The 21,072-nt window shown below is 42.3% G+C and overlaps 1 protein-coding gene across 1 annotated transcript; it reads left to right on the top strand.

Annotated features, from left to right (window-relative positions):
* Window positions 1-4,053: 4,053 nt before the first annotated feature.
* Window positions 4,054-20,467, top strand: SEC61A1 (Sec61 translocon alpha 1 subunit). The gene is made up of 12 exons (XM_015426084.1): window positions 4,054-4,149; window positions 6,949-7,016; window positions 7,419-7,484; window positions 7,571-7,649; window positions 9,179-9,310; window positions 9,461-9,570; window positions 10,972-11,125; window positions 12,655-12,815; window positions 15,612-15,809; window positions 16,478-16,669; window positions 17,576-17,652; window positions 19,568-20,467. Exons 1-12 carry the CDS (start codon window positions 4,143-4,145, stop codon window positions 19,752-19,754), a joined length of 1,431 nt encoding a protein of 476 aa, XP_015281570.1. The 5' UTR covers window positions 4,054-4,142; the 3' UTR covers window positions 19,755-20,467.
* Window positions 20,468-21,072: the final 605 nt, after the last annotated feature.

Below are 21,072 nucleotides of genomic sequence, written 5' to 3'. Positions count from 1 at the left end.
GCCAGACATGCATTTCATCAAAGTAAAATATGATGGCCTCATAAGTTAAACAGTTCCCCCACCTTGTGGCTAAATTGAATATTACTACCAAGGCCTTTGCATTAAATAAGCAAAGCAAATATATGCATATGATCCTTAAATGTTCTACTTGCACTTGTTGTACAGTGATTACCATTATCTCACCTTATGTTGTTGTAGTGCTCCAAAAATATCTTTGTTCTGCCACTTGTCTAAGCAACCACGTTACCATCCAATGATTCCAGACCACAGATGCTGTAAAACAAAGTAGGACAGCTGTTGGTAAAATATATCTTCATAGGGCTAGGCCTCTGTTTACTGCAATGTTGTGTATTCTTTCTGGTATGATAAAACCTATTCACTACAAAAGGGACAAAAAGCATACACTCAACGAGATGGAGAATATTAATTCACTCTGGATAATCTAGCAAAAATAAAACGATGTACCATTTTCAGAGAGGAGTAGCTTGTTCTTAGAGCTCAATTTTATCAGCTCTCTCAAAATGATATTGAAAATATCACAGTATCTACTTTATTCTGTTGCAAAACTTTGTCCCTGCTTGTGAGTGAGGATGGAAATGGGGGGAGGGAATTGGGATTTATATTCTACTAATTCCCTTTTAATTGAACAATTTTTAAAAGGACTATTGGTCTGACCCAGCATGGCTGTTTTGGTGTTCTTTTATTCACACTAGTAATGCCTGATCAATATTTGTCATCTTATTTTAGGTTCTTAGGTTCCTTCTTAATCTGCCAAGATGAGCTCCACTTTCCCTCTTCCTCCATTGTGTCCTGTCATCATCATCATCAGTCATCATCATCATCACATTTGTGCCCTCCCCTCCCCTCAATGCAGGCTCAGGGCGGCTCACAGTAATCCATAAATACAGTTAAAAGAACATAAAATCATATAAGAACAATTCTGTTATTAAAACAGTTTCATAAAGTGCTGAAAATATATTCAAGATGGCTTATTTCGGTGCACCTTCTAAGAATCAATCTGCTTGAGCTCTTCCTACAGCACAGGCTAGTTGTTCAAGACCAAGTGGCGGCTCCCTAGCTGAAAGCCTATACACTTCCATGATGTGTATATGTGTTAAGTGCCATTTATGATTATAACTACATAAACAGAAATCAATCATGAATATGTATTCAGATATTAACTTTGATTCATTGCTTAAATGCATGATGGGAGAATGAGAATGCTAACATACCACAATTCTGCTAAGGCTTGTGGCCTTGACTGCCCAGTTACAGCTGCACATGTTTCTATCACTTAGCTTAACTAAAGGAACAATACTACCCCGTGACCATATCAGTTATATTGATACTTTTTAGAGCTACATAGTCCCAAGAAGAAGTGGCTATTGTTTAATTAAAAGGTAAATAAACCCTTTACTTGGGAAAACCCAACCCATAGGTTTTAGGCCAATGAGAAACAGGGGACAAAGTTGTGACGAAGTTTGGTGTAGTGGTTAAGTGTGCAGACTCTAATCTGGGAGAACCGGGTTTGATTCCCCACTCCTCCACTTGCACCTGCTGATGTGACCTTGGGTCAGTCACAAGCTCTGGCACAGCTGTTCCTGAAAGAGCAGTTTGTGACAGAGTTCTTTCAGCCCCACCCACCTCACAGGGTGTCTGTTGTGGGGAGGGGAAGGGAAAGGAGTTTGTAAGGCGCTCTGAGACTCCAAGTGAAGGGCGGGGTATAATTCCAATCTCTTCTTAGTCTATGGAACCAATAGATATGCTTTGTTTGTTTGATGTCATATTGAGTATAAAATCCTATGTCACCCATTGTAACACTCGAAGAGTCGGTTGGGTATTCAGGGGTTCCAAACCTTGATATCTGTACTCTTTCTTTATTAATTAATAAATATTAGTGTTTCCTCTCTACAGAACTGCTGCATGTGTTTTCTCAAACTGGGTTGGGAAAAACACTGCCAGGGACAGAATTCCTGTCTAACAATAGTGAGGACACTTCTGGGCAACCCCCCCCCCGGCCCCACCCACTTTCTAAAAGCACTAGAGATGGCACCCATGGGTGCTGTGTTGGGAATCCTTGCTTTACGGAATTACATCCCTTCTCTGAACTACTCCACTAATATCCAGGAATTTCCCAACCTGGAGTGGCAACCCAATGATCTGGGGTACATGCAGACTGCCATTTGATAAAACGAAGCAGCCTTCTCTTTACTAGTTTATAAATCCTTAAAGTAATATGGCCATTCAAGTAACAACACACACTCAACAGCCTGGATATAATTTTGTCCTTCTAACATTCCAACCAACCTCACCCTCTTGCCTCGTCCCTCCCTCACACACAGGGTTTTCCCTTGGTTTCTTCTTTCTTCCTGAACAGCCCCTATATCTTCTTATTTGTAGGTCTATGGCTGTTCCACCATGTCACATTATTATATATTTCGATGCTGGCCCAAGCCAGGGACCTGAGGGAAGAGACAAAACCACCTGCTAATATTCTACTCCCCTTCCGCTGCGATCAGGGAGTCTGGACCTCCTCGAGGTTCCAGGCCCCCGGGACATCAAGCTTGCCCTAACCAAGGCCAGGGTTTTTTCGGTGGCGGCTCCTACCTGGTGGAACGAGCTCCCGGCGGAGATCAGGGCCTGCGGGACCTTGTACAGTTCCGCAGGGCCTGCAAGACGGAGCTCTTCCGCCAGGCTTTTGAGTAGGAGCCGCCGCCGCCGCCACTATACCACCATCGTGGCGGATTTACCACCTACCTGGCTTTGGACGGGGGTAGTCGCCGCCCAGAAGAGGAACACCACCCTGGCGCTCCTGCGTTTATACCATCGGCCGCCAGTGAGGGACATCTACCATCTTGAACTTTTAAAATGAACTGTATAGCACCATTTTAGTTTGTATTTATCGAGGTTTTAATGTAATCTATGTTTTATTTCCGGCGTTGCCGCTTGTTTGCCGCCCTGGGCCGTACGGGTAGGGCGGGATATAAATCCCAAAATAAATATAAATAAATAAATAAATACTCCTGTAATGGCACAGGAGAGGCATTTGAAGTTCAAAAATAAATAAAATACTTTAACTTGGAGGGGGAAAGGTCAAGTGGAATCAGGGGTGGGAAATACTTGGAGATTTTGGGGGTGAAGCCTGGGAAGGGTAGGGTTTTAGGACGGGAGGGGACCTCAGCAGTGACCTCAGCATACAGTCTACCCTCCAAAGCAGCCATTGTCTCCAGGGGAACTGATCTTGGTCAGCTGGAGATCTCCAGGTGCTACTTGGAGACTGGCAACCCTAGTAACCTGTGCCTCTTTATTAATACGAGCCACTCTTGGAAACAATTGTCTAAAATGTGGGATATAACTACAGCTAGGAAATATTACTAAATCTGTCGAAAGCAGATTCCTTGTTCACGATCTCACTTGATGCAACATGTGTGAGCCAGAATGACAAGAGACATAGCCAGTTTACGAACTCTTTTAGCTTTTTAATGATCCTTATCTTGTATATTTTGAATAGCGCTTTGACCTTAAAGCTATTTATTTATTTAGTGGTTTAATTTGTACCCCGCCCTCCCCGCAAAGCAGGCTCAGGGCGGCTCACATCAATCAATACACAATTTAACACATAAATACCATTTAAATCTACATAAAATCATCTAAAACAGTTCAGGTTATAAATTTTTCTACAGAGTCTAAGTGTGCCCACTCGCCCGCCCCTCTGCACCACCCGTAGAAGCGTCCTTGACCCTTTTTAAAATGGCGGGTGAATAAAACCACAACCCCCAGCAAGCCAAGGGCAAACGCGACGTTCGTTATGTGAAACTTCTTAGAACTTAGAACCCTCAGCTCCTTCTGAACCACATCCCTTGAATGGGCTATCTAGGAAGAGGGTCTATGTCAAACTACCAATTGCAGTTACGGTCGTAGGCTATGCTGGGAATTGTAGTCTTGGAAGTGAGGCAAACGAGAGAAGTGTGCCTCCACTGCGTCTGCGTGCACGGGCTTGCTCTCAAGCAGCCCCCAGTGCGTGGCAGGAAGCGGAAGGGGGCCGGGAAGGCTCAATTAACTGACGTGTCTCTCTGGGCGTAGGGAATTGGAGCCAGCGGTACCGTTTGCTCTTTCCTTTTTCCGCGTCGAGAGCGGCCGAGATGGGGAGTGAGTATCCGCGTGGGGTTGGCGTTTACAGGGGATGGAAGGCGGGCAGTGAGTCGGTCATTTCACTTGAGAGACGGTGAAGTAGAGACAAAGGAGAACGGGGATCGTTTCCTCCAGTGGGCGTGAGGAAGGAGCCCAGCCGGCTGAGGCAGGGGCGGCGGGACTCCGCTGCTGGAATAGGTGAAATGGCGGCCCGGTGCAGTGGGAAGATGCCAGGGGCTTGCAGTGTAGAAGGGCGGCTAGGAAGAGGAGGTTGTGCGGTCACCTTTTTGGGAGCCGGTAGTAGATGCGTGGGGCCTTTAGGAAAAATCCTTGGCGTCCGGGATCAGTGACTTGGTGTTGCATGCCCGTGGTTTGGGCAGAGTATGGGACTGTGCAAGATAGTCGCTGAGTGGGGGAATCTCCAGATGCTGTCCATGGGATGTCCTGTAAGTAGTAGTAATATATGTGGCACATCTCCAGTTTGGGGAATGGTTGACACGCATTGCCTTTGCTTAGCCTCAGGTGCTTAGGGTTGTCTGGTGTTATCGTCCCCTGAGGCTGGCTGTTCGCTTGGTGGCTGAGGTGAAGGTTGACTCCTTGGCTTGTGCTCTTGGTTACTCTGCTCCGTTGTGCTAATTATAATATTTTCCGTAGGAAACTGGCCATCGTCAATCTGGCGTTAGAAAATATTAAATCACTGTTTATGTAGGAAGCATAAAAGTTGGAAGATAAAACCTTCTAATATATTGAAATCATTAATGTGTATGTGCATCTTAGTGTGACAGTGCTACAGGATGATGAATTTTCCCTGCCTTCTCCTGTTTTCCCCATGAGCTTGTCTAACATGTTGCCTGCAATTTAAGGACAGAGAAGCAATAGTGATTCGCAAAACCAAACTGGTCTCCACCCAGGTGGCATAGTAGCAGTATTTTAACAGAACCATGCTTTCTCTGTGCTAGTAGTTGTTTATCTTTTTAACAGTGTGTTTGTCTGCTTTATAACAATTTTGCAGTGGTCTGTTTGTGTTTTGATATTGGCTTCACCATAGTACAGTGTACTAATGTTTTTAATTACCTTAAACTATTTGGATTGGATTCTGCCTATTATTTCTTCAAGCATGAGAAGGAGCAATTTTAGCTGATTTCCTCATTCAGTGGGTGATCTCTAATTTCTTCCTTCCAGGCTATTCCTGGGTGCTTTGGTGGATATTGCAGGCTCTTGTAAGAGGGTGGAATTGGTGAAAATAGCCCCTCCCTTTCACCATGGGAAATTCCTGGCAGAGTCCAAGCCACTATAACTTGTAAATCAGTAATTTGCTCTAGGCTCTCTTTATTTTAGGATTTTTATCTGTGTTGCTGGTCAGTTTTTTTCTTGTCAATGCATAGGTATTTTTTCCCTAGTGATCTTCCTAGTCTCTAACACCCTGAAAGTGGGAAGCCAGTTTCATTTGGTTATCAGGGAGTAGGTTGCCTATGAGTTAAATGATCTGAGGGAGATGGTTTATTTTTAATAACTAGAACTTTACTGTAGTGTAATCATCAGTGCTCCTGTCACAGTGCCCTTACAAAGTCATTCTTGGTACCAGGTGAAGGTTAGCACTAGGGTTGATTAGGTTTGTCAGTTTTTTTAAGTTACAGAGATTTGGGGAGAGCTAAAACAGCAAATCACCTTAGACTACACAGCTCAGTGCAATCTGTGCATTGTTACTGCAGTCTAACCTGATTGGTGTCAATGGATTTGGCCCCTAGGATTGCACTGTCAGTCATTTGCACATATTTACTTGTGTGTAAAATGTTTATAAAGGTGATTTTAGCCTTGGCCCCAGCCTGGTAGATCATGCTTCCAACTGAGATTGGGGCCCTGCAGGACTTATTGCAGTTCCGCAGGACCCATAAAATGGAGCTGTTCCACCAGGCCTTTGGTTGAGGCAGTGGATGTCAAAGAACATCTCCCCTGCTTTAAGTGATCCCTGGCGCTATTTACATCATGGGTGCCAGGAGGGACTGACCTATCCTAGCTTGCACTGAAATGAGAAACGATTCGCCAGGCATCTAGTAGGTTATTTTAAATCAGTAGTTAAGTTTTTAATAATTACTAATAATGTCTTAATTAATTGTTTTAATTAATTTAATGTATGTTCTGTTGGATGCTGTGTTGTAAACCACCCTGAGCCCAATTGTGGGGTAGGGTGGGATAAAAATCCCAAAAATAAAATAAATAAAAATAAACTGACTCTAATGAAGCCTTGATTTGACTGTAAGATTTAAACATAAAGCTGCCTAAAGAGCCAGCATGGTGCAGTGGTTAAGAGTGACCGGCCGTAATCTGGAGAACTGGGTTTGATTCTCCATTCCTCCACATGAAGCCAGCTGGGTGACCTTGGGTCAGTCACAGTTCTCTTAGGGCTCTCTCAGCCCCACCTGCCTCACAGAGTGTCTGTTTTGGGGAGAGGAAGGGAAGGCAATTATAAGCCGCTCTGAAACTCCTTCAGGTAGTGAAAGCAGGGTATAAAAACCAATTCTTCTAAATGTATATGCTTTCCATTAAGCCGCAGTATTCAAATAGTGACATACCATGTTGCTATTGCATTGAAGATGAGTGGGAGCAGGAAATATTTTTGTTAGTTCAGAGTTGTAGCTGAGATAGAATATGAAGTTGAACATAATTGACTTAATCAAGGTGGCTGTATGGGGATGAGTTTGAACCCAGGTATTTTGTATCAAAGCCTAAGATTCTAGGTTGGTGAATTTGCGAGTACTCTGTAGTACTGTCAACTGGTCTGTGTGTTTTCAACTCTGCATTTTCTCCCCATCACAGTTAAATTCCTTGAAGTAATCAAGCCCTTCTGTGTTATCTTGCCTGAGATCCAGAAGCCAGAAAGAAAGGTATGCATCCTTCTTTGATTTCTGTTTACGTGAAATTATTTATTAGAGTTAATGCTAAGGTGAAGAACAGAACACTTACTGGATACCAATATAACATGTTGCCTCTTGGTGTTTTGTATGCATACCTGCTCCTCCACCACACATACTGAATCTCCAACTGTGAGAACTGACCTTAAGCTGACATAGGATATAGTTTTGGGGGGAAGTTCTTTTGTCTGTGAACTCATTGGTTTTTCCTTTGTTTGGATTCCATGTCCTATTGTTACTTTCAATGGAAACTGGATAGAACTACTGAGAACTTGGAGGTCCAACTTACTGTTTTGTATTCTGTTATTAGTGTCTCTTCAGCAATTATAGCAATGACAACTAATTACTTTTATAATGTCTCCCTTGTATGTGTAGATCCAGTTCAAAGAAAAGGTGCTATGGACAGCTATCACCCTTTTCATCTTCTTGGTTTGTTGCCAGGTATGTTCATGATACCCATTAAAGCTTTTGCTTAAAATCCAAAGGGAGCTGTATTAATTTTGTCTTCTCTTCATATTTAAATTTAGATCCCCCTTTTTGGTATCATGTCATCAGACTCAGCAGATCCTTTCTATTGGATGAGAGTAATTCTGGCTTCAAACAGAGGTGCGATTGTGGTTCTGTCTGCTGCAAGATTTCATGCTTTAGTTCTGTGTAGTGAAATAAAGTCTAGAAATTTAGATGTTTAAAATCTTGTATGTGATTTTGGAGGTTTGACATGCGTAATATAAACATATAAATGGTGTAACTTTTATACTATATTTCAAGTGTTTTCTGTGCCTACCAAGAATTCTTAAAGTATTGTAATACAGATTCAGAGGTTGGTAGTGGATGAAAATTGGTGGCTGAAGGCCACATAAGGAAATTGTACCTCAAGCAAGCTTCCCAACTGTTTTGTTGTTGTTGTTCAGAGGTGATTTTCCATTGCCTGCCTCTGCAGAGCACCTTGGTGGTCTCTCATCCAAATACTAACCAGGGCTGACCCTGGTTTGCTTCTGAGAACTGATGAGAACGGGATAGCCTGGGCTATCCAGTTCATCACCACTTGACACACAGCACTTCACCTTTGTTCCATTTCAGTGTGCTGCTTCTCTTCTTGGGGGTCCTTTGCTTTCCTCCTCTTCCAAGGACAGAGTGAGCTTGTTACAATGCTCTTTGTTTCAGAAGATACATATTGCAGAGCTTTGTGTGCCTGCACAAATTGCTGCTCAGACCCAGCATCTTTTGAAAAGTAATGTACGCTGCAGAAGCAAATGCTAAGTGAAAAGTTGTATCGCAGTTCTGGGACTATCAGAGCCAAGTTGTTGCATGTAAAGCAGGTATTTGTGGAGTCTAATAGCATAAACTGACTTGCAGCAGTTCTTCTGCAGCCCTCTTCTGATGTCCTTCAGTTGGGGATGGTAGACATGCGATCCGAGAGTAATTCTCATGCTCTACTCGTTGATTCTAGCCTCTGCATTCTCAGTTTCCCTCTTCATGGCGCCCTCTCTTTTTCCAAGAACATTAGCTGCTCCTTACTTCTCTTCCCTCATTTGTGTCTTTCATAATTTTTTCAGGGTGTCTGCCTCTTTTATCAACAGCTCTCGTTTCTCAAATATAAATGTGGAATAAGTGAAATGCAGTGTGGGCTCATTTGCACACTACTTAAAATTGGTACTGTTTCCCACTTTTTCAAAAGTTGTATTTATTTACCATGCAACTAAATAGGGTGAGAAATACTGCTTCTAAAGAATGGGTGGTGAGGCTTAATTTTCCCCATGTAAATTTTTTTTTTACATAGCTGCCTGTAGAGGTGGGTGGGTTTGTGTGTGTGTGAGAGAGAGAGAGTGAAGTTATGTCAGGTTGCCGGCCACTCATGGCGACCCCATGGGGTTTTCAAGGCAAGAAATTATCTGTACCTTCTTCTACATATTGACCCTGGAATTCCTTGGTGGTCTCCCATCCAATTAGTAACCAAGACTGACCCTTGCTTAGTTTCTGAAACTAATGAGATCGGGCTGTCCCAGGTGAGGGCAGACTGTAGCTACCTGAGATAAAATGGGAGGGAGTTTGAGTATAAGCCAATGTTTTTCTTCTCACTTGTCTACCAGCAAGCTATAACTGTTTGGTGTCCTCCTTGTTTCCTCATCTCATAGGCACACTGATGGAGCTGGGTATTTCTCCCATTGTCACTTCCGGACTCATCATGCAATTGCTGGCTGGTGCCAAAATAATTGAAGTTGGAGATACGCCAAAAGACAGAGCTCTCTTCAATGGTGCACAGAAATGTAAGTAGCAGGAGACATTTAAGAGTTTGCCATGCTGGTCAGCTAATACCTTATACGAGGACTGATGATGGACAGTGTGATTATATTGTCTTTGGATGTTTTGCATAAAGGGCTGTTAATTCAGTCTTGTCTTACGATTTTGTTTTACAGTGTTTGGCATGATTATTACCATTGGGCAGTCTATTGTTTATGTAATGACTGGGATGTATGGAGACCCATCAGAGATGGGAGCAGGTATCTGCCTTCTTATTACCATTCAGGTAACTAATATCGCATCACTCTTAACGTTTCAAGGGTGTCAGTGGGGAGTTGTTCGTTTGTTTGCTTTGGTACAGTTCCAGCTGCAGATAAACTGGTTCCCACCCCCTGCCTATTAATAGAATAGAGTGCTCTTGCCAATCAGTCAGAGGTTTCATTGCTGGGAGACCCCAGGCTATATGGAATGCTCATATCTCTGGATACAGTGTGAGTCTGCAGGCAGTTTGTCATCTCTGTACACTGCCTGTAATGGTTGCTAGGCTAGGCAGGACTTGGAATGGAACCTCCCCTTGATTGCTAGATGCTAGGAACAAATTGCAAGGGTGGGTAGCTATCCTATTACGTAGAACCCAGTTTGAGTCCAGTGACACCTTTAAGACCAACAAAGTTTTATTCCAAGTGTAAGCTTTTGCGTGCAAAGCACACTTCTTCAGAGAAAAAAGTGTGCTTTGCGCACAATAACTTACACTTGGAATAAAACTTTGTTGGTCTTACAGGTGTCACTGGACTAAAACTGTGTTCTGCTGCTTCAGACCAACATGGCTACTCTCCTGAATTATCCTGTCCTGTGTTAGAGTGGCCAGCCAGATGGTGCAGAACCAGTGTCTCCAAGGGAGATCTTACCCTGTGTTGATTTTCAGAAAAACAGTGGAAGGTTTCTGTGTGCTGGCAGGTAGGCCATGGGTGGTTGCATTCTTGGCTTTGGACACATCTTGCTTACATACATTCAGCAGCTTTCAGGATCACTTTAAATCTTCCAAGCTTTTAGCACCTGCGCCACCACGTCAGCGTTGTGTGAGGAGAGCCAGTGTGGCTTAGTTGATTTTGAAGGACCTTGGCCAGGGAGGTGTAGAATCAGGTATCCCCTTAATCCCCTTAGGAGCCAGTTTGGTGTAGTGGTTAAGTGCGCGGACTCTAATCTGGGAGAACTGGGTTTGATTCCCCACTCCTCCACTTGCACCTGACTGGATGGCCTTGGGCAAGCCGTAGCCCTGATAAGAGCTGTCCTTGAAAAAAGAGCAGTTTCTGTCAAGAGTTCCCACCCACCTCACAGGGTGTCTGTTGTGGGGAGGGGAAGGGAAAGGAGTTTGTAAACCGCTCTGAGACTCCAATCTCTTCTTCTCTCTTCTTCTTCTTCTTCTTCTTCTTCTTCTTCTTCTTCTTCTTCTTCTTCTTCACCGTTAAGGGTGACACTGGGAAGCTGATCTAAGATTCTCCCCTTCTGTAAGGTGGGGATGGCTGTGGCTTGGCATTTAAAAAAAAAAAAGCATGATTCAGGTGATTTTAGTACTGCCTTGTAAGTGACAGTGTGGTCCACTGCATTGATTTTAGTGACTTAGACTACAGTTAACTGTATATCTGGGTTGTGCCACTAGTAAATACTTCTAATTTTCTTCTTGCAGCTTTTTGTTGCTGGCTTGATAGTTCTCCTTCTTGATGAGCTTCTACAAAAGGGCTATGGCCTTGGCTCTGGCATCTCCCTCTTCATTGCCACTAACATCTGTGAGACAATTGTGTGGAAGGCGTTCAGCCCAACCACCGTGAATACTGGCCGAGGTAATATCGCATTTATGTGTATTTTGTTGCAGTGAAAGTATGCAGGCGTTAATATGCAAATGTTGACTGACTAGGAAAGCTTCACTAGTGTAACTTAATTGTGCAGCTTGCTAACGTAACTCATAACTTAAGGACTTGTATTTAACACTGGGGGTTCTAATGAAAGAAATTGAGTCTTTTAAAAAAAGAGACCTTTTCTTTGTAGTAAGGTGGTTGCTTCTGTGGAAATTTGAGACAGTTTCATCATATTTCCACTGGTGCTCATGTAATATAGAATTCTGTATTACAGTTGTGTAGTCCAGCACTTACCTTCCATAACTGACTTTAAGTGATGTCCAAGTCAGAATATGCCAGTTATCATACATTACCAAGGATCTTAAAGGGATCAAGAGTGGGAGTTAATGGAGACAATGAGTGGTATTCGATTTCTTAATCTGCTCATTTGTTTACTTCATTTATATTCAGCTTTCTTCCCTGGTGGGAACTCAGAGTGGCCTACAACGTTGCCCCCTCCTCCATTTTAGCCTCCTAAGAAACCTGTGAGTTAGGTTAGGCTGAGAGTTTGACTGGCCCAAGGTCATCCAACAAGCTTCCATGGCACGAGTGGGGATTCAGACATGGGTCTCCTGGATCTGACTCTGACACTTTTAACTACTACACTGTGCTGGATCACGGGAAGGTAGAAGTGGTGCACAGGTGCTCTCTCTTGCTTAGCTCAGTTTAAAGCCATGAGCTTCAGAGCACTAATTGGTTTACTGGCTTCCCTAAATGTTTTTGAATTCCTGTTAAACTCTTGTATGAGGGCTGTTTAAGAAACAGCTTCCCCTATACTTGAGCAATTATGGCTCCTCAGCATTTGTGGCTACTGTAACCATGGAAATCATTGGTGTTTATGCCTAGGTAGAGCCTGATTGATACTAATGTTTCCTCAGGCAATCCTGGGTCTTCATATGGTCAAAGGGTTGGAGTACAGTATGTGTAAATACTAGCCGTGTAAGCTGCCTTTTAATCCAATTTCTAGAGTATAAATGTGTATAAACTTCTACCCAGAGATTTTATTGTAGTGAGATGCCCCTTGCCTTCCCAGTCCTCATGCTGATTTCAGAAGGCATCTGAAACTAGAATGATGCATCACTGCTTTTCCTTTCCAAGATGTAGTACAAAGTTGGGGAGAGCCTCTGCTGTTCTCTGAGTTCAAAAGGAAGGCATGGGATCTTAACATAATTATGCTGAGTTTCTTCCTCACTTCATGCGCACACGCTTTGGCTGAGGAAGAAGGCATGGACTCAAGTAATCTGCTGCTCTGTAGGCACACCTCCAAAACTGAGCATAACCCCTTCTCTCTTGTGGGAGGGGTGGGGTCAGTGTTAATCACAACTTGGGTTGTTAAGGCCAGCCAGAATTTGTGGGCCTCTTTCTTATGTCATTGGTCTCAGTTGGATGCAAATTTGCATACTGTTAATTTGAAGCAGCAAAGTAATACCAAGTTACTTGGAACTGACTATCTGTGTTGCACCTTCTCGTTTAAGGCATGGAGTTTGAAGGAGCCATCATTGCTCTATTCCATTTGCTGGCTACTCGTACAGATAAAGTCAGAGCTCTGCGGGAAGCCTTCTACCGTCAGAACCTTCCCAACCTTATGAACCTCATTGCCACCATATTTGTCTTTGCTGTAGTAATTTACTTCCAGGTTAGTAGCACTTCGGTATGGCACCATAACGGTAATCACCTTACACTTCCACTTAGTTCAGCAGCTTTTGTCGTGGCAGAAGGACTATTTTATGTTGGAGGGAGGTGCCTTAAGGCTTAAGGAGGGCTTTAAACTTCACTGAATAAAGTGGTCTGTATGTTCTCTTTACATGTATTCTGGTCATAAGGGTCTTGATACTATTTCAGCCATGAAGTGCAAAATGGATATAACTTTACAAAAAAAAACCCCTTTTCCTTAGAGTATTTAGGTCAACTCTGGCCGTTAGAGGTCATTTTTAAATCAGTGCTGATTCCTTTTTGTAAATAAATTTTTTATTGAGTTTCACCTTTAATAAACATACAAACATAAATCACCATTCTCTTATAAGTCAATACCTCACCCTATTAACATTTGGTTACATACAGTCAATGTCTAGATTCTCTTTAATCTTATATTGCCCAACTATAGTTCCACCTTATATTCCTCGCATTCCTTTTTAAATATCTCTGGTCTTAATAAATCATAATTACCCTATTTACTTTCCTATCTGTATATCTGTATTTTAGATTTTAAATTCATCTTCATTACATACATTTTACTTTTCAAAACATCCATTCAACTGAACTTCAGTTTAATTCCATCCTCAAATCATCTGTTCACCTCTTGTTTTCAACATCATATTTGTCTCTATTCCTGGAGCTCTTCAAAAAAATAATAATACTAATAATACTAATAATAATTTTTCCTTCGGTCTCATTCCAAGATTATTCTTAACAATAAACTAATAAATAATAAAGCTTAAATCCCTCTATTATTAGTAATATCCCTCTTACACACAATATTTTTCATTCTGGCTTAAAGCATTCATTACATTCTCATAAAAGATCACTCTCAATATGTTTTAATCATGAATAATAGATGCACTACCACCAACTTCATCTGATTATTTTATACCAAGATTATCCAAATCAAATTACTTAATTCATATCAAATATTATTTTTATTGAGATCCACTCCTAAGAGATTTTATGTCCTCCTCTCTAATAATTCATCATCCTCAACCATGTATTTTACTTCCAGTCAATAGCCAGTACCCTTGTCTTAATTTATAGTGAATTTATCCACATGCACACACACACACAAAATTACATATATCTATAGATTACATTTTACATCTTTCCAAATCTTAGTTAGATCACTTTTCCTGTCCTACTATTTATTTCATCCCACTATTTTACTTCAACCCTCTTTTAGGGTTCCCAGCATCCTCACCAAAAATAAAGAGGGAGAAGGCAAGTTAAATTCTTTACAATACCAATCCTTGTCACATCTCTATATTTCAGTTCTTTTTTTCCCTGATTTCTTCTGTTCTCTTCTGCATGCCGTTGATCTTTGAACTCCTGCATCCTTATTTCCTCCTTTGCTTCTCCATAATTCCTTGTGGTTAGTTGTATGTTCACGCTATGTTTCTTTAATCCTTTCTTTAGTTTTTTCCTTCTTGTTTGTCTTTTTCCTTTACTTTTAAGTAGAGGCGGCAAACAGTTTTTCCTTGCTGCCGTTTTTAATTTTCCTTGCCCCAACGCAAGTCCTTCTTCTATGTCAGCTTTCTGTAACAATTCCTCTGTATACTCAATCTGTACAGCATACATTTCTCTCTCCTGTTCCGTGTCCCTCATCTCCTCTTTCCCTTGATTCTCCTGTTTTTTTTCATCTTCCTTAGGCTCCCATAATTCATTGCGAAAATTTCTCAACACATTTTCACATGTTACTTTAAATGTCTGTTTCATTTCTTCTAAAAAGTACTTTTGAAACTTTTCCCATTGTTCCCTCGTACAATCGCAAAGTTTTATATCTCCATCAAACTCTTCTCTCTTATTTAGCACCTCCATTTCTCCGTCATTCTCTTCTCTCTTGTCTAACTCCTCCATTTCTTTTCAGTTTAATCAGTCAATTTAATTAACTTTAGTTATCACTGCAACTTTTACCGGGTAATACAAGCATTTTTTCTTACCCTTCGTAAGTCCCGTAATATTTATTTCCCAATCAAGTTCATCGGCCATTTTCTTCACACACACGGGGGGAAAAATAATCATATGGGGTACGTAGTCCTTTCTGCTCGACCAAAATATGCGCAAAATTGGTTTTCCGGAGTGAAGTGTCGAATCCACCACCACAAAAAGAAAAAATAAAGGTTTTAAAAACCGGCGGCTGCGTCTAGGTCGAACACGGAAGTCATGTTCTCCCCTGTTATCGCTCCTGCTTCGGGGCACAGCCGGTCACCCCCCCGCAATTTGCCAGGTCGCGGGAGGGGCCAGAAAAAGCCCCCTGCTCCTGCACTCTGTCTGAGAGTGCTGGTCGGACTCTCCCCATTGCTGGGGGGACCGAAAAAAGCAATAACGGGTCGGGTGGCTCGGAGCCCATCGAGCTCCCGCCCGCCCGTCGTCGCGCCGAAACCGGAACTCAAATCAGTGCTGATTCCTAATGAAATAACTTGTGACCAGTAATATTTCTGAATGGTTCTTAAATGTTAAGCTTATTCCTTGTTTCTACAAATATAACCAATTAGACATCAGTGATTTGCTGGTAATATGAAGGACATCAGTTTCTGTAGCAGCTAGGTCTGCTATAATCATCCAAAACATATGTGGCCAGCATGTATATTTAATTGATGTTGGACTTATAAGGTGTCAGTGATATTCTACACCAAACATGACATTTCCAGGTTTATATGGTTTAATAGTTTTCCTAGTATGCATTTGTTGATTCAACTCTCATTTTACTATCTAATTTTCTTAGGGATTCAGAGTGGACCTTCCTATAAAATCTGCCCGTTATCGTGGCCAGTACAATACTTATCCTATCAAACTGTTTTACACCTCCAATATTCCCATCATTCTGCAGTCTGCGCTGGTGTCCAACTTGTATGTGATCTCCCAGATGCTTTCTGCCCGTTTCAGTGGCAACTTATTGGTTAGCTTGCTGGGTACTTGGTCTGTAAGTATTTTCATATTATTTATGATATGTTTACATCATAGTGTCCTCTATCAGATGTTGCCACTCTGATGATAAATGTGCCCTAGTTTTTATAGCAAAGGTGCACAGAAGAAGGCTGAGTGCTCAGCATATGCTGATTCTCTTATGATAAGATCATAAGAATGTAAGAGAAGCCAATGTTGGATCAGGCCAGTGGCCCATCCAGTCCAACACTGTGTCACACAGTGGCCAGAAATACCAGGTGCCATCAGGAGGTCCATCAGTGGGGCCAGGACACTAGAAGCCCTCCCACTCTTGCCCCCCCCAAGCACCAAGAATACAGTGCATCACCTGCCCCATCCTGTGAGTTCCTATCTATACCTTGTGGCTAATAGCCACTGATGGACCTCTGCTCCATATGTTTATCCAGTTCCCTCTTGAAGCTGTCCATTCATGTGGATTTTTAATACTGCACATATACTTGCTGGTTTTGTCCCCTTGTCGGCTCCTCTATGCTTTTTCTTGCAGTAGTTATAATGGATTTTCTTATTGTCCACATATATGTGGAAATCTGTAAAAATAGCAAAATGTGTATGCTGAGGTAGCTGCACAAACATCGCACATTCAAGAAAGCTCATGCATTTAAGAAAGCTCAATCAAATATCTAAATGTATCAACTTATGTTACAGGACACATCATCTGGAGGCCCTGCTCGTTCATACCCTGTTGGTGGACTTTGTTATTACTTATCGCCTCCAGAGTCTTTCACTTCGGTGTTGGAAGACCCTGTTCATGCGGTTGTTTACATTGTGTTTATGTTGGGCTCCTGTGCTTTCTTCTCTAAAACCTGGATTGAAGTCTCTGGCTCCTCTGCCAAGGATGTAAGTAAAGAACACAGATATCACCATTCTGGATACTAATTTCCTATCTCTGCCAAGGGACAGAGCACCCGAAGCTCTATAGCTTCTAACAAATAGTGTTATCACTAAAGAAATAGATCTGATGCTTCCTGAAATCACTATTACTTAAAAAGGCAGCATTCCAGCAAACTGTCTTTCATTTAAAAACATTACAGCATAATACTGCCCTTCATGCTCAGATTTCTAAACAGTTCACCTTCCTGAGCTGAGAGAGATTGTATCCAGCATATGTATATGCCTGGGGTGGGTCTTTTGGGAGGTACTATGTAAGTTTTCTAAATAAATTACTGGTATAGAAGTAAACTCTGCACCTCCATCAGGTAAAAGTAGTTTTTGGCCTTCAAAGATTTATGCCACAATATATATTTGATCTTTAAGGCTACGGGACACTCAGTTTGAGCTTGTGACTTACAGTAATAAATGAACTGTAACAATTTGGATGCTGTAGAAGAACTCTACTAACAGAAGGTATTTGTCAGTGGAGTGGGAGTTCCTAACCTCCCCCTTCCCATTGCAGTCAAGAATTCCTTCCAAAATGCTGTTCCTGAAGGGTGCAGGATTTGGCAAAAATCTCTCCCCCTGCCATCAGTAGAAATTTTTTACTGAATCTAACTGCTTTCCATAGGCAGTGTATAAAGGCATCCACTGAATTACCCTTATATACTTTTTAGTTTGGTATTTAGAATTAATTAGTATATAAATTCTCTAAATTAATACTTGTGAAATTGTTAACTGCAGAACCCTAGCTTTACCTGTTTTGTAATCCTTTGGAAATGCTGACATTCTTTCTCCTTTGTTATAGGCAAGTGATGATCAGTTTAAATTAAGGAAACTAAACTACATTTATTAATTTTGTTGGGAATGCAGGTTGCTAAACAACTAAAAGAACAGCAGATGGTGATGAGGGGTCATAGAGAAACGTCCATGGTTCATGAACTTAACAGGTGAGTTACACATCTGCGCAGATTTAGTTTATTCCAGTATTTGTGATTATTCCTGTCCTTTACTTTCAGGTTTTGTGCTCCTGCAGTATGCTAGATTTCTGCATGCTATTGTTTATGAAACATTCCTAATACCTACTTGCATTATTGTTGTTGTTATTATTATTATTATTTCAGTGTATACCCCATCCTCCCCACCAAGGCAGGCTCAGGGCAGTTTACATAAGAAATAAATACATAGATAACAGTTACATTTATCATAAAACCATCTAAAAGTGGTTCCTTATAAAACAATTCAATATCATAAAGTGCTCGCAGTGTCTGTTTTAATGCAGTTGTTTAACAATGGTGTACCATATGTGTGCATTCAGTGATCTATCTGAATATTCAGCTCATTAATCTTTCCCTGATGTAATCGGCAGGCACAGGCTGTGGGTGGCAAAACCTCGGGGGGCAGGGCTTTTCAGTTGTTGTTGTTGGTGGCTCCTTAATTGAAGGCCTGGTAGAAGAGCTCCATCTTACAGGTGCTGTGGAACTGTAAAAGGCCCCACAGGGCCCTGATCTCTTCTGGGAGCTCATTCCACTAGTATGGAGCCACCACCGAGAAGGCCTTGCCCTGGTTATGGCCAGTTGAGCTGCTGACCATAGTGCTCTCTGGGTTACATGTGGGGAAAGGTATGTTGGACCCTGGCCATAAAACCAGCACCTTGAAGCGAATTCAGTATGCTATTGGCAGCCAGTGCAATGCCTTCAGCACAGGCTGGATGTGCTTCCACATGTGGAGGCCCATCAAAAGCCTGGCCACAGCATTTTGCACTAGCGGCAGCTTCCGGATTTGCGACATGGGCAGTACCATGTAGTCCAATCTCAAAGTGACTATCGCATGGATCACTGTTGCCAAGTCGTTCCGGTCAAGGAAGGGAACCACAACTGCCTAATCAGCCAAAGATGGTAAAAGGCCGACTTGTCAGTGGCTGCTACCTGGGCCTCTTTGCTTAAGGAGGCATCCAAGAGCACTCTCAAACTCCTAACCAATGGCGCCCCATCAAAGATTGGGAGTGAGATCCCTACCCCTGGACCGGCTCAGGCACAAGACCTCATCTTTGTCGGATTCAATTTCAGTCAGCTCGGTCTAAGCCAACCAGCCACGGCTTGTAACGCCCAGTCCAGATTTTCCGATCTGGAGTCAGACCAGCCGCCCCACAACAGATAGAGCTGGGTGTCACCCACATACTGGTGACATCCCAGCCCATGCCTCCAGGCAATCTGGGCAAAGGGTGTACCATATGGTACCGATGTTAAATAGCATCGGGGAAAGCACCGCCCCTTGAGGCACTTCACAATCCAGTGGGTGCCTTCGGGATAGCTGTTCCCCTAGTGCCACCCTTTGTCCCTGACTTTGGAGAAAAGAGGCAAGCCATTGCAAGGCAAGCCCCTGGACTCCTGTGTTGGTGAGGCAGTAGATCAGTAACTGATGGTTGACCGTGTCAAACGCTGCTGACAGATCCAACAACAACGGCACTGCCGATCTGCCCCGATCCAGATGCCTCCGGAGCTTGTCCATGAGGGCGACCAGTGCCATCTCCGTCCCATGGTCCGAGCAAAAACTGGACTGGAAGGGGTCTAAGATGGAAATGTTCAAAAAGGACAACGTTCAAGCCCTTGTGTCTGTAGACATTTTTGAAAAGAAAAGGTCATAATTTGGCAGTCTTGTTAAGTATCTGGACTCATCAGATGGTTTAAATCTGTTTGCCGTTTTTCCTGCCTTGATCCTGGTATGGAAAATGTTTTTCCATGGGCTCAAGTTCATTCAGGGGTCTCTGTGCTTGTAGATGCTGACTTTTTTTTAGCATTTTGGTCTGACTAGAATTTTCTCTCTCCCCCCCCCCCCCCCCCTTCAATTTTGTGTTTTTGTCAGGTACATCCCTACAGCTGCTGCATTCGGTGGCCTCTGCATTGGTGCTCTCTCTGTACTGGCAGACTTCCTTGGGGCAATTGGATCAGGCACTGGAATCCTACTGGCTGTCACCATCATTTACCAGTATTTTGAAATCTTTGTAAAGGAGCAGAGTGAAGTTGGCAGCATGGGAGCGCTTCTTTTCTAAATACATTGTCCCATGGACCCTAGGGGAGGATGAAGTGTCTTCTTGAATTAAAAAAAAAATCAGGTTGAACAAATTAAAGCATCACACTAACACGGGCACATCACATTAATAGGAACACATTTTAATGTTTTCCAAAGCACATTCCTTTGGTTCAGACTTTGTTTATACTGTTGTCCTTTTTTAAATTGTTGGAAAACATGCAAAAAATCCTTTTTAGAAAACAAGGTTTGGTTCTTTTTCCTAAAATGGGTTTAATTTAACAGTATTTGTTTTTAAAAAAACCTCCATAGAATATTGGAGCTCTTCCCGTTTCAAAAAATAGGTGTGGGAGGGGACTTTTTGGTTGCAATACATTGTCTGTCTCCTTTACAGTGACCGTTGAGAGGCATCTCTTCTCTCTGCTGCTTCCTTGTATCTGTCCAATTATCATTGGAAGTACAGATGTGTTCACTTCCCCCAAGGTATTGCAGATTTGGGCAGGGTCTTAGACTGCCAGATGTTTCATCAGGTATGCTGTCTTGTGCCTAAGTGCAGTCCATTGGCTTCTGACTATCTCACTTCTTCAGGGCCTGATCATTTGTTCTGGCCTTTCAGTAGAACTCTCAAGTCAGTCTAGGCTACTTAATGGAAAGAAATGTTATGCCTTAGAACTGTAAATTGACATATACCCATCATACTGTACCAAACATGAAGCCTGCAATTTCTTAGGCAGATCACTGTGTTTGTATTCTTTTTGTATCCTGACACAAAGTGCATGATGGGATGGTGCTGAAATATTGCAGGACCATGCCTCTCTATATTGTTTCCTTAAATGCTTTCAAGTGTAAAAGTGTGACATAAGGAAAAGACTGAAACTTTCACAGAAGCTGTTGGCATCTAGCCTATTGTAGCTCAGCCTCTGCACTAGGAAGTTGTCAGTACTAGTGACATGGATGATACTAGTCAAAATGCTGCGGTGGAGTATCTCAAGCAGCATGTGGAAGCTACAAGGGGAGATCCCACTTGGAATTAATACATAATAGGGTAGGGGAATGTTCGGCTCTAAAGGGAGAAAGATCAGGCTTTTATTTCATTTAAAACATTTCTGTGCCATCTTTCCACCCAACTCAGAGTCCTAAGGGCAGTGAACATTAAAACATTTCAAACAGTGTTTATAAAATACATATTTAAAACAGGACCCATAAACATACTGGGGGAGAAGGGTAGAGATGTACATTTTATGGAAATTTTGAAGTCATGAGGGAGAACAGTTTTTTTCTGGGAGGGAATGGAAGTTTTGGGGAAAGTTGAAAATATGCAATACTTATTGTCCTAGCAA

This window comes from Gekko japonicus, unplaced genomic scaffold (genome assembly GCF_001447785.1).
Source record: "Gekko japonicus isolate JY-2015 unplaced genomic scaffold, Gekko_japonicus_V1.1 scaffold69, whole genome shotgun sequence".
Lineage (NCBI taxonomy): Eukaryota > Metazoa > Chordata > Lepidosauria > Squamata > Gekkonidae > Gekko > Gekko japonicus.
The sequence above is the reverse complement of the archived record's forward strand: the minus strand, read 5'-3'. Positions and strand labels throughout refer to the sequence as shown.